This window comes from Setaria viridis, chromosome 6 (assembly GCF_005286985.2).
Source record: "Setaria viridis chromosome 6, Setaria_viridis_v4.0, whole genome shotgun sequence".
NCBI lineage: Eukaryota > Viridiplantae > Streptophyta > Magnoliopsida > Poales > Poaceae > Setaria > Setaria viridis.
Window position 1 is genome coordinate 21,858,713 of NC_048268.2, and position 13,809 is coordinate 21,872,521.

Below are 13,809 nucleotides of genomic sequence, written 5' to 3' on the forward strand. Positions count from 1 at the left end.
TCGAGAGTTAGGACTCGTTGTACATATCCACTTCATGTTATGCTTGTTGACTGAAAAGGAAGGGGAGGGGGGTTTAGCCAATTTAGCACGCTGCGGTTTTGGGCTGATTTTCAGCAAGCTGAGCTGCGGTGTTTTGTTTCTAACGTTAGTTTGACAGATCCAAAGGAGCTGAAATTTTACGAGCAGTTAGAACACATGTTTCCGCACAGCTTTGGTATTCAAACCTTGGATAAAAAAGGAGTGGAGATAGGGGTAAAACTGAGGAGAAACAGCTACTTAAATTCTGCCACATATTTTCAGACATTGCTACTGGTCGGTAGCCTTGGCAAAACCATACATGGAATCAGTTTTTCCAACACCCTAATACTCCACTCAAGCTAACCTATTACATCACTGGCCAAAATATAGGTTGCTGAGGAGTACAACAAAAGAAACTGCTCCCAATAAGTCGATACATCTAAAAGTCATCCAGGTTGCCTACGGAGACAAGGCTAAGTGCAGGAGAGTGTGCGTCGCCAACTTGAGGCTGCGGAGCGGTCTCCTTGAATTCCATACTTGAAAAGCCCTCTATCTCCTCAGGCTCCTCCTCCTCCTGAGCCATGGGCTCATCCAGCTGCACCTCTAAGGCGTGGATAGCATTGAGCCCAGCGTGGTGCTCCTGTAGGTGCTCGTTGGCGTTCGCCAGCTCCATGTTCACGTCATAGAACTGGTCAGCCAACATCTCCATGTCATGCTCCATCTCTACTATCTCCTCCTCTAAATCAAAAATATGGTTTTGCATATCTGCTATCTGAACATCCTTCTGTACCAACTCAAGAGACAAGTCCACCATGCCATTTTGCACGGTGGTGAGGGCAACCTGGTTGGTCATGGCCATCCCAATCACAGTGGTTATCGCCCTGCTCTGCATCTCAATCATCCGGTAGAACACATTCATGCAACGGGCTGAAACGAAGATCGTACGCTGTGGGTCCATAACACCCAACAAGTCCATGTGCTCCATGCGGTCCAACCAATCCGGATCTCTCCTATCCCTGGCAGGGAATAACCCAATCGGGTCTAACACAATCTCCAGGGGGTGCGCCCTGCAAAACTGTGTCAGTGCCTTTAAAGCTGCAAACTCCCACGTGTCCTGCAAGGTGTGTCCCTCAGCCACCACCTCCAACAGTGGCCACTGGGGCTGGTCCAGGGGTAGGGGCACCTTCACGTGCACGCAGCTCCGAGGAATCCCGTGGTCCTGGTACGCGCGTCCCGCATAAACAGGCGGTGACGGGTACCCAAACGAGCGCAAAGTGTCCCACAGTATGGCCGGAAAACTCTCGTAGTGGAGGCACTCGAGTGGGTGGTGCCATCCACACCAACCACAACGTACACGGGGTGAGCCATCTGTAACCAAAGGACAAGTGAGGAACGGAATCAACACTTGGAAATCAAAATAGATTTCTGACAGTTAGAGAAAAACTCATAACTCAGCAAGCATTTGTCCAACATTCCTCAAACTTTACCAGCATGTTCTTTAGGTAGTGTGCAACAAGTTTGGTATTCAAAGGTAGAGCTAAAACAGAACCTAACAGGGTGATAAGCTCAGATTTCTATTAGGTGGTACATGCTGGAATTTTTCAAACCGAGCTGAAGTAAACTGAGCATAACTTCAAAACCAGAGTCCTAATGAAGCTGAAACTTTACCACCAAGTTCTTTACTAAGCTCTGAGCAACTTAGATTAAAGGACTCCTGGCAGATAAAGTTGTGGGGGGGGGGGGATCAAAACAGTAACACTCCAACTGGTGTACACTCAGGGTTAACAACCAAACAGGGGGTTACAAAGCTGATCATAACTTCCAACCTAGAGAGTAGCTTTTCATGAAAATTTTACAGCAAGTTATTTAGGATCTTTAACACAACTTTATTATATAAAGTTTCTAGAGTTATTGCATGGAACAACCTGAAAGACCTTTATCAAGACTTGCATGGCGGAAAAAGGATTAGCTAGAAAATCCTTATCACGGTGTATTGCTTTTATGACATACATGAGCTCGGTTTTATTTCCTTAGGTTGTAATTTTTATTTTCCAATGCATGCACATCCTAGTCGTCCTCACAACCAAAATAATCACCAAAAAGCTTTGGACTTACATAGTTAGTGCCGGTGGCAAGGCAACCATTCGACTCTCACTATAATAACTAGTCGAGTTGCTAAGCATCGTTTCGTATGTAAACGTGGTTAGTGTACCTGCAGAAAAACACACCACATCTTGAACCTTCCATGCCAGCACTCACGAAAGCATCCACAATCATTACCGTTCACTATAGAAACGGCACCCATGCGTTTAACGCTGCATGGACAGCGCAACAACCGTGGAAATAGGTTCCTTTGAATAGAACCATATAACCCTTCGCATTCTCGTGATGCGGAATGTTGCACATGTATAATAGACGTGGGCGAACAACCGTGACGATAGGCTCGTTGGAATCAAACCATATCATCCTTCGCATAAGTTAACATACGGAACCTGCGCACGTATAATAGACGTGGGCGAAAACAACCGAGATGATAGGCTCGTTGGAATAGAATTCCTATCACCCTTCGCATACTCGCAATACGGAACTCCGCACACGTATGATAAACGTGGCAAAAAGTGCTGGAAGTCAGTAAATAACCAATAGTTACTAGCCACCTTAAATGACCCCAAAATTACCCTAGGGCTTCTCGTACTAAACTCATCCTTAACGAGCTTACGAATTTTTAAAGTAGTTTCTTGCAATTTTTATTCAGAAAAGGTGGTTTTAAGGTCTGTTGTTCTCCGTACCATGCTTCAAGCTCTGATACCAGCTGTGCCAAGATCCTCAAATTTAAACAGAGAAGTCCTCGGAATTTACACAGATACCCTCGGTCAAAAGAAAAAAGACACAACGAGCCCTCGGGCGAGGCGGACAGGGTCGAGCGAGGCGGACAGGGTCAGGCGAGACGGACAGGGTCGGGCGAGGCAGACAGGGGTCAGCAGCTCACCTCCGGTCCTACAGACGAGGTTTGGGGTTGGGAAGAAACAAGCCGAAGCGGAACGGCGGAAGGCGGTAAGCTTCAGGCGGCGGCGAGGTTTGGCAGTGCTCCGGCGGCGGTGGTGCTTCTCGTGGACAACAAGCAAGCTCTAGAACTGTGTGAGAGGATGGTGAAGCTGTTGGTGGTGTCGGCCAAGTGCGAGGTCGGGTGGAAAGGGGAGCTCCACCGAGAGATCAGGCGGCGCCGAGTGCGGTGGAGAAGAACAGAGCAGGTAGAGCGGCAAAGGTGGTGATGGCGAAGGGGACTCCGGTAAGAGGCTTTGGTTCCTTTTTATAGATGCGCGGAAGTGCGCGGAGGAAGGAAACGAGCTCGAGCGGGCGAAAGGATAAGATCGAGGAAGAAGCAAGTGCTCTGTCGTGGCGGCGATTGGTCGGCGCCTCCATTGGCCGGAGAAGCAGAGCTCCGGGGACAAGATCCTCCGGGCATTGGGCAAAGGAGATAGCGCCAGGCAAGCGCGGTTTTTGCCGAGCGGGAGGATTGGCGAGGTCGAGCGTGTGTCTGGTCGCGTCAAGCGCCGGATCGGGGATGGCGGCTCGGTTGGTGTCCCGCGATGGCGTGGCGTGCGAGTGGAAGGAAGACGCGGGCGCTGGTTGGGCGAGCAGGCGAAGGCATTGGACGACGGCGGCATGGCGGCTTTTCCGACGAGCGGGCAAAGCTCTGGTTGGCGGGCGTGGATGCGCAGCAGGGGCGAAGGATGTGCTCGGCGGCGATTGGCCAGCACGGTGCTCGCCCCGTCTTGTCGTGGGCGCGGATTGGGCGTCGAGGCTCCCGTCCTGTCGCTCCCCCATCAGGAATAGGGCACCAGTGAGCTGCCGGTGGACGGCAGCCACGCGGTGGGCAACGCGCAGGTGAACATGCCCGGGCGCGCTAGCTTCGAGGCAAGGTCGGGCAGCGCACACTATCGACTTGGGGGGCACTCCTCACGATTTCCAAACTAAACATTCGAAAACCCCTTAAGCAAACTTGTAGTACTGTGGTTGTAGTTCAACTTTATTAAAAGTATTTGCTCAGATTTTGAAAGGATTTGGAGGAACACTTTCGCCAAGAGGCGCACTCTGGACGGTTTTCCAGCCTTAGAGCTGGAACGCCCAGAGGGCTGAGTTGACTATTTACCCAACTTTGACCAAAATTTTGAGCAGGTTCGATTACGATTTAGACTTGGGTCAGTGTAACAAACTTGGAACACACTCAAGGGACTACCACTTTTATTAAATGTCTGACTTGAGGTTAGATATGAATCTGTGAGACAACAGTTTGCCAAGTCAAAGAAAAACATGAATTCCAGGACTTAGGTTGTTTGCAGGGTTTTATAATACTCGTGTTTTGATTCTTGATTTTGACCTTCTCCCTCTCCGAATTAGCCAAATTGTCTTTAACAAAAGTTGTTTGAAGTTAAAAGTTTTACAACTCTTATTTGGGCAAAAGATTTAAGTTTGTATATAAAAACTCAAGTTTTAAATTTAACTCCAAAAAGAGCTTTTTAGGGTCAAAAGGACATTTTACCTCTTTTGCTTAGCGACTAACAACTTATTTAGGTTTAAGTACAGGCAACCAGACCGTGGAGGGTAGGGGCGGCACGGCTATGGTGGGCGGGGGCGACTGGAGGAGGTGAGTGATTCTTTTGTTGCGAGGCATGATTCAGTGGCAGCGACGCTCGATTTGATTGCGGGGAGCTCCAATTCAGTGGCAGCGGGGCCTGATTCGGTGGCGCCAAGGCTCGATTCGGCCGAGGCGAGCTCCGATTCGGTGGTGATAGGTTTGATTTGGCTGCGCCCACGCCGCCTCGGCCTCGGCTGTGTCGAGCCGCCTCGGCCGCGGGCGAGCAGCGTGGGCAGCCGGGGCTGAGGCCGGGGAGAAGCTTTTTCATTTTTAACCCCCTCCCTTCCCTCCTTTTTTCACCCGAAACTCCATCTCTTCAGAATTTGGACTGCGGGTTGATTCCATGAAAGTTGAGGGACTTTTTTGTAAAATCACCACGACATACGGGGAGAAACCTTACCTTGCTTGTACTAGGGAAACAAAACAGACTGCAAAAAAAAAGAGCGGCCACGCCCAGAAAAGATGCCTGACATGCACTTTCCATGATAAAAACGCGGGGTCACACGTTGGATGCCTCCAACAGCAAAGCTATGTTATTTTAGGACGGCTGTCTCCAAACCGTAATCCAGCACTAACATCATTGACTGGCAACGCTTAATTAAGAAAAGATCCTTGTTTCCCATGCCATGCAATGCAGCCTCTCCTCTGTGAATCATGACATGATCTCCTGGCTTTGCCGTTTACGCAATTAAAGGATCTGCTCCGTGTTTATACGTGCTGATGATGAGCAAGATTATTAGACAGCGAAGACAGATGGAAGCAATGGGATCTGCTGCCTTTTTAGATTTGCGTCTCGTCGCCGTCTTGCTGCGTGCATGAAGAGGCCAACAACGTCCCATCCCAATCCGGCTTGATATGAAACCGTGCCGCCGTCGTGGGAGCTGCAAGATCGCGCGCGCCCTGCCGCCGTGCTCCACGGCTGCCGGCGGTGCCCGGAACCGATCCCAAGCGGCGGCCGGGAAGCAATGCAGGCCAGCGTCCCGGTCGAGGAGGCCCTCGTGGCCGGGAAGATCACGCCGCCGCCCGTCGCTGGCGGCGCCGACTTCGTGGCCGCCGCCGCCGCCGCGTTCGTCGCGGCGCTCGCCGTCGCGGCGTCGTTCGTGCTCGTCTCCTTCGACGCGCGCGCGCGGCAGGGCCGCCTGCGCCGCGTCCTCGACCTGGGCTCGTCGCTCCGTGGCCCCCGCCTGCTGCTCGCCTTCTTCGCGGGGCTCCTTGCCGTTGCCGAGGCGCTCCGCCTCCCGTTCTTCGGGCGGGCCGCCATGCTCCCGCCGCGCCGCCACGCCATGCCGTGCCTCGCATACCCCCTCGTGGCGCACGGCATCGCCGAGCCCGGGATGCTCGCCTCCGTGCTCCTGCTTCTGCGCGCGTCCGTCGGCGGCGCGCGGCTGCCGGCGACGTCCGCCGTCGCCGTGCCGCTCGCCTGCCTGCCGTTCCTCACCGCGCACGTCCTCGTGCTCGCCACGCCGGCCGCCGTCCTGGCGTACCCAGGCCAGCTCGCGCACGCCGCGGACAGCGCTGGGCACTGCGCGTACCCGACGTACGCCGCCACGCTGCTCCTCGCGCTCGTCGCGATCTACGTGCCCCTGCTCGCCACCGCGTGCTGGGACGTGGCCGCCGTCGCTATCAACAGGCGGCTGCGTGCGAGGGCGTACGCGCTCGTCACGTTCGCCGTCGCGCCGCTGCCCGTGCAGGTGCTGGCGCTCGGGCTGACCTCCGTGTGGGACATCCACCAGTACACGTCGCCGACGATCGGCCTCGTTGGATTCCTCGCGGTGGCGGTAGCCGCCGAGGCCACGCTCATCATCCTTGTCATGCTGCCAGTTCACGATGCGCTTGTCCTTGACGACCAGCTGCCGGCGGTGGCGACCGCCAGCGAGGATGCGCGTGACCTCGCCAGATGACAAAGGCAATTGCTGTGGCATATCAGGCGAGGTAGCTCCGTACATGTTCACGAGTCAGAATTACTAGAAGGGATTTGTAGACAAGTTGTAACAGGGTTATTATTTTGTGAAGACACTTATGTATGTACATATATAGCACAGATTAACTGTACATTTTTGTAGTCTACAATAAGAGATTAATTAAAAAAAATTGCTACATGCTTGGTTTCCTGCTGCTTGTTGATGCCTAGCAGGCCAGCAGCCCTGGTGTGAAATGAATCGAGGCACTATTTGTTTATGTGTTGACCAATTTCATGGGGAAATATGTCTATTTTCTGACCATACGGTCAATCAATTTAGATTTATCCCTCTGATAAAAAATGAAGTCAAATTGGAATGTTTTATTAGTCTACTTGGAACATTTTAGTTTACTGCAAGAATATTTTTCCGTTAAACTGGAACATTGCAAATGCAATAGATTTTTGCTAGAAGACCTGTCACTCCTAATTTTCAAGATCATTTTATTTCTCCATATGGAACTCTTTTTTTTTGGCTGGAGCTTTGCAAATCTGACGGATTTTTGTCAAGAATTCTGTCGACAAATAAATAGCATCTCTCGTGAATCAAATAGTAGCCTTATAAAGTTCGTGTTCGTATAGTATCCTTATAAAGTTCGTGTTCGTATTTTTAAATTGAGTAAAGCGCACTGGTAATTTTAAACCGGTGTCATCCAGATCCCCGGAACATGTAGAATGTAGTTGAAGTCCCTAATCTTTTTTAATTTGTCACCTAAAATGAAAATATTCCTAACTACGATGTATGTGACCACTTGGCATGCTTACATGGTAGCCTTTCCTTTCTCCACCCAGAAGCGCCCCCTCCCTCGTAGCCTTTCCTGCTTCAAAACTAACTCCTCCTCCATCGGTGGTTGCATTGACTCCTTGGTCTAATTCCTGATCTGCAACTGCTAAAACCGATATTCTACAATGTTGCTGCGTGAAATTTTTAATCCTGCCATACAAGGAATTTGCTCAAAATTCGTTCTCCGATTTAGTTGACAATTTCGCTAAGTTTCTATTTAGTAGTATGCAATTTCTCTTAGTTCTACTTTACTTCAAAAATAGGGACATAGCAGACACTTTCCAGAGTCCAACATTTATCACTTAGTTCACTTATGGTATACCTGGACTTATTTCATCATTAGTGGCAGACAAACTCTGATAGAGGTACAACTAAGATTAAAGTAATTTGGTCTCTACATATACAAATGGACTGTTGATAATATGTCCAATAAAATACATTTCTTGAAATGCGTACATTCCTTCTCTATTACTCCATCCATCTATGTTTATAAGGTATAGTATGACTTGGTACGATCTTCCAAATAACACTTTGACCATTCATTTATCTTATATTATATTGTTAGTGGTTATAAATTTGTAATCATTGTAGAGTATATTTGATTACGAATCCAACCATAAAAACTTTACATTATAAAAATAAAAAATTAATAGTCAAATTATTAGTCAAAGATTGTAAAGTTTGAATGTTGATATGTGTCCGCCTTTGAGTATGTTCTTAATAATCACTAGAGATCAGCAATCGTGGGAACTATGTATATTTCTTGAAATGTCTTTCATATTCAAACAAGGGCGTCGAAAAGAGCTCATATCTTTGACGACAATACACCACTTTATTAATTGTTGATCGTCAGGAAGTTCTAATGTTTACATAAATAATGTAGCACACTTAGTGATCGATCTCAAACAAAATTGGAAACACTTGCCTAGTGAAAAACATTCGAGATAACAGTTCTTGAGACACAAAATACGATGTCTACCGGGACGTCTTGTAGAAACCATTCAGACGTGGAAACACCCCAAGAAGAGCTTCACGAGTGCCTCCCGAAAGGAGGATGTGGTGCCCCTGAGGTGATAGCTCTTGCACATGTCGTCCTTGCAGTCGCAGGTCACTCCCAGCCTCTCCAAGTCATGCGCCTGCGCGGCCTGCTCCTTGACGTTGACGGGGTTGTCGAGGACGGCCATGTCACACCGGACGGCGAGGCAGTCATCCCTGAGGAACTCCGACTTCTCCAGGTAATCCCGGCTGAGGAACTGGCCGCAGCCGAAGGCCTTTCGGGCCTTGTTGAAGGTGGCGGTGTAGGTCTCGCCGTGTGTCCGGCGCACCGGCTTGTCGCGGTGACACACAAAGGAGAACCGGTACTCGACCAGGATATCTTTATTATCCTTCCCGGCGGCGGCGGTCGCGTCGTCTTCGAGCTTGAGGATGATCGAGACGAAGCCGGCGTTCACCAAGCGATCCCCGTTGGGGAAGAACTGGATCCTCCACTTGCGGCCTGCCGCCTCAAAGCCGCATGAGTCGATGCTCCGGCCGTTGGCGTACATGGTCTTGATCCTTTTGTAGCCCTCGATCTTGAACATGTGGCACTTGGTGGCGACCGTCGTGGCGGCGGCGGCGGACACGGTGACCTCCGCTGCCGTGGGCGACATGGCTCCACTGGCTGTGGCAGGCGGGATGATCGATCGGATAAAGAAGATCAGAAGGTTAAGCAGGGAAAGAGAAAGATGAAAAGTGATGGATGAAAATGCCTCTCATCTCGAGGTTTATATAATGAGATGCACATTCGAGAGTTGTTGGTGGTGCCGTTGCTGCATGCACGGGATCTCAACGGACGCAGAAATTATCGCTCGATGGAATCGGTAACAACACGGCGCATCTTCCAACGGCCCGACCTACTATATATAGCCAACCAAAAGCACACAGGAGTAACATGGGCTAACACAGTTATACAGCCCATTGGGCCCTGCGGCAGGAGGGGCATATATATATTTTTTGTGTCATCTCGTCTCGATTCAGGCAGGATCCATTTACTCTCTCTCTCTCTCTCTCTCTCTCTCTCTCTCTCTCTCTCATGAATATACGGGAGTATTTGCAATATTTTAACCTTGCGCTGCTACATGTAAAACCAGCTTGCCAAAATCTCATAGATAAGTTTTAGGTATAGATCTTTGATTCTGACCTCAGTCTAGTTGTGGCAAAAAATTTCACATTAAGGTACGTGTCATAGGTACTTAAAGAGTTATTTTTGGTAAGTTATTAGACTGTTAAGAGCTGGAGCAAGATTCCAAGAGACATGCAAAATAAGATTGCAGTGCTGTACTGTTCTTCTTGGCCACAATCTAGATGAGTTTGGGAAGCTATCTTGGTATACTTCGATAATCTTATTCTTAGATCACAAACCTAACATGTTTCTAGTTCTAACTAACTTAGACCTCCTCCAGTAGTTCACATCCACCATAACTCGAACTAGCGGCACCAAAATCATGCGGGGCATTTATAGATCCATATGTTTTGGTACAGATTGTTGGATGGACTTTAGATTTCACGAGAAAATTGAGTCATTATCTCGAGTTCTTGAGTCTTTATATTGCAGGTTTTGTAAGAGAAAATTGCAATTTTAGGACTCCAAACAACGCGCTTCGCTATTTTAGGACTCCTATCATCGACTTCGCTAAAATGACCCTCGAAATGTTGGCACTTCGTTATACATGACATTTGCTCATTTAAAACACTTTTCCTAAATGAAATACATGTATTTTGGCATTAGAGGACCATATTGCCCTCAGCTCTTTTTTCCTGGACGTGGCCTGCCCTGCCCTGTTTCTGTTAGGTCTTTTTTCCTGGACGTGGCCTGTTGTTCTGTTTCTATTTCTATCGCAAGAACAGATCACGCGCCGCCGTTCATCGGATGGTGCTGCTGGCCGCTTGCCTGGCCTGGCTGGCTGCCCACGCCTGGGCAGCCAGCCTGGCCATGGCTGGTCGTCGCCGCGCCTAGGCTGGCTGGCCGCCGCCTGGCCATGGCTGGTCGTCGCTTGAGCTAGCTGGCCGCCATGTACAGTTTAATATGTAATATAAATTATCAAAGATGATCCATACATAATTATAAAACCATGAATTAGCACAAACGAGCTCATCTCATAAAACCATGATTCTAGCATAAACAAGTTCATCTCAGAAGATCATAATTTAGTTCCAAACGAGATCCAAATAATATGAAATAAAGCATGAGTTTACATCTCATCACAACTAAAATAATTTATCCAATGTGTAGCTTTCTCTTTGGAGTCATCTTTTTTGGTGCTGTCGCGGTAGGCATCCTTACGGGACTAGTAGTGTCGGTTTGTGAAGATGTGCCCTCTCCTAATAACATCGCAAGCTTGCTGCACATAAATACTATATGACAATTATATGTAAAAAAAATTAATGTACAGTAAATGTGTTAATATTCCTTACCTTCTTGTTACCCTTCCTGGACTATCCCGTAGGATTTCTTCTCTAGTCGGCCTCCGTGGGGTGCTAGGTTCTTCTGGCGCAGCTTTTGTAACATTCTTCCTAGGTTGCCTACGCTTCCTACAAGTAATCAAATAAATTTATATTAACATTTTCATTTAAGTTTCTTGATAAAGAAAATCAGTTCTCACCTCTTTTTTGCTGTCCCATTTAGTGGGCACTTAGCACTAGCTTGCCTGTGACCTTTTTGTCCGCATTTTTTGCAAGTCATAGGTCCTCTGATCATCTTCTTTCCCTTTCCATTTGTTAGAGCAGTATCGTTGTCACATCCCTTCTCACCTTCACCCTTGTTGGTAAATTCACCACCTTTCTTCTTGTGGCCACCTTCCATCCATCCCTTCCTTCTTAGTTTCCTTCGTCTTCCAACAGGTAATTTAGCAAGAGGTGCACCAACTAAAAATGGTAGGTCAACCTGTGGCCACTGTGTTTTGTCTGCCATCGGCTCAATCCCTCTTCCATAAGCAGCCCTAAATCTATTGACCGAGTAGTACTCATGCACAAACTGTTCAAGGTCAACTCCCCGTTGGCGGGTTACATAAGCCAATACATGTTGACATGGCTTACCAGTGTGCTGCCATTCAAGACATGTACAAGTCCTTTGGTGTAACTTAACAATATGCCTCTCTACTCTGCTGCTATGTTCCCACACCTCTGCACTCCAATTAGAACATGGTACAATTTTTAAATGTCCTAAGCCTCTAGTATTTGCCTTTAGCTGATGCATAATAGCTGGAAGTATCCTGCCTTCAGGTAGCCTGTATGCAATATTTCTTCTCTTGTTCCACTTTACCATGATCATTTCTCTAATCTTATCAGCTAGGTCAGCAACAGGCAAGTCTTTATGGTCTCTAATCCAGTTATTAAATGACTCAGCAACATTACTAGTTATGTAGTCACACTTTATTTCTGGATTGAAACCACACCTATACCATAATAGCTTATGATTGGTCTGTAACCATTTCACTGCTTCTGATGATTCCTTCATCATTGATGCTATATTTTCATAGAATATGTCTTCTCTGTAAGCCCTTGCCGCAGGATATATCTGGCCAAACCCTCTATATCTATTCGAAATTTTTTTGACAAGATGATAAAAGCATTCTCTTTGCTCTGCATTTGGGAATACTTTCTTCACTGCATTCTCCAAGCCCTTACAAGCATCAGAACAAATAGCAAGGAGTGAATGGTCACATATAGCCTTCTTTAATTGTTCCATGAACCAAGTCCAGTTGTCTGTTGTTTCCGAAGCTATGAAGCCATAAGCGAGTGGATACATCCAATTGTGACCATCAACTGCTGTAGCTGCCGCCAATTGACCATTCCACCTTCCATTAAGTGTTGTAGCATCTATGCTCAAATGAGGCCTACAACCTTCCAAGAAACCATCAATGCATGGTTTAAGCGCACAGAAAAAATGGTGGAAATATACTTGACCATCCACCTGAAGTACCTCAATCTCAACGACACTCCCGGGACACCGCTTCATTACCTCGGCCTTCCACCTAAACAAGAGCTCAAAACTCTCTTCCCATTTGCCATAAACCTCTTCAAGAGCTCTTTCTTTACCCCGCCATACAGTGTCATATGCAATTTGACCCTTGTGATCTGTCTGCAACTTCTTTTGCAATTCCTTAGCACCAATATTTGGATCATCTCTAAGGATACTCACAGCCTTGCTAGCTACCCACTTCAGACATGGAGTTGTAGTTATCTGCCTCATGCTAGATACACATGTATGCTTATCGACTAAGACGGCTACCTGCAAAACAAAAAAAAAGCAATGAGATTCATATTAATTTACATAAAAAGAAGAATTAATGAAAGAAAAAAAATTATTCACCTCCACAGTGCTTTGGCCTTTATGTTTGGTGCCATTTATCCTCCAAGGGCAAGGGCAATCTTCAACACCGGACTTGCAAAAAGCCCTATATCTCGTCTTACATGACTTCTCAGTTCCTAAATCAAACTCCTTATTGATTGCAAATTGCCGCACTGCCAACTTGAACTCCTCCATTGTTGGGTACACTGTTCCTAAATCCATTGATGGGTTGTTCTTGTCATATGAAATGACCATCTCACCCGGTATCTCATCACTAGTAGGAATGGCAGCACCATCATTATTTTTCCCAAGCTCATCATCATGCTCCTGCTCATCCATTGGGCAATCAAAGCCTTGTGCAGGTATATTTGTTGTGTCCTCCTCTGTCAAACCTAAAAGCTCACAAATCTGCGACTCACTCATAAGTGCAATACGACCTTCGTCATCATGTGTCTCCACTATTTGTATGTTATCCCAATCAATTCTTTTCATATTTTCCACTTGGGGCCAAAAACAATGAATTCATGTTTTACTACTGTCTACTACTACCGTGGTTAAAAAAAACAGAAATATAGTGCAGCCGATACCTTTGCACTTCAAGAACAGGAATGTTGCACTCTATTGCCGAATGAGGAGCAGTGACCAGGGCACTAGGCGTCCCTATCATGGCCCCTGGCGGCGCGGGATGGGGAGTCGCTGCCGCAGCTAGGGCACCCGGCGCCATGGCCATGCCCCCAGGCGGCGCGGCCAGGGCATCCGCCGCCGCGGCTACGGCACCCGGCGCTACGGCCATGGCCCCAGGCGGCGCAGGTAGGGCAGCCGCTGCCGCGGCTACGGCACCCAGTGCCGTGGTCATGACCCCAGGCGGCGGTTCTCCATCCATGGCGGATGCCAGGACCTTCGGTGCAACGAACGGCGGCATCCGGGACGAAGAACACATGCGTCCGGGGCGAGGAACGGCGACGTCCGAGGCGACCAACGGCGGCGCGTCGCGATCTCCCATCACGAGGGATAGGCGGGCTGACGAACGGCGGCGAGTCGCGATCTCCCGTCGCGAGGGTGGGGTGACGAACGGCGGCGCG

At 48.3% G+C, this 13,809-nt stretch overlaps 3 protein-coding genes across 3 annotated transcripts; 1 reads left to right on the forward strand and 2 right to left on the reverse strand.

The window, feature by feature from the left end:
* Positions 1-5,209: 5,209 nt before the first annotated feature.
* On the forward strand, positions 5,210-6,711 carry LOC117860431 (uncharacterized). The gene has a single exon (XM_034743720.2). The coding sequence runs from the start codon at positions 5,623-5,625 to the stop codon at positions 6,556-6,558; it is 936 nt and encodes a 311-aa protein (XP_034599611.1). The 5' UTR covers positions 5,210-5,622; the 3' UTR covers positions 6,559-6,711.
* Positions 6,712-8,210: 1,499 nt separating this feature from the next.
* Positions 8,211-9,237, reverse strand: LOC117862059 (BTB/POZ and MATH domain-containing protein 4). The gene has a single exon (XM_034745573.2). It carries the CDS (start codon positions 9,045-9,047, stop codon positions 8,400-8,402), a length of 648 nt encoding a protein of 215 aa, XP_034601464.1. The 5' UTR covers positions 9,048-9,237; the 3' UTR covers positions 8,211-8,399.
* Positions 9,238-11,035: 1,798 nt separating this feature from the next.
* LOC140223208 (uncharacterized) lies at positions 11,036-13,520 on the reverse strand. The gene is made up of 3 exons (XM_072294748.1): positions 13,315-13,520; positions 12,749-13,211; positions 11,036-12,667 (listed from the first exon to the last, which is right to left on the reverse strand). Exons 1-3 carry the CDS (start codon positions 13,518-13,520, stop codon positions 11,036-11,038), a joined length of 2,301 nt encoding a protein of 766 aa, XP_072150849.1.
* Positions 13,521-13,809: the final 289 nt, after the last annotated feature.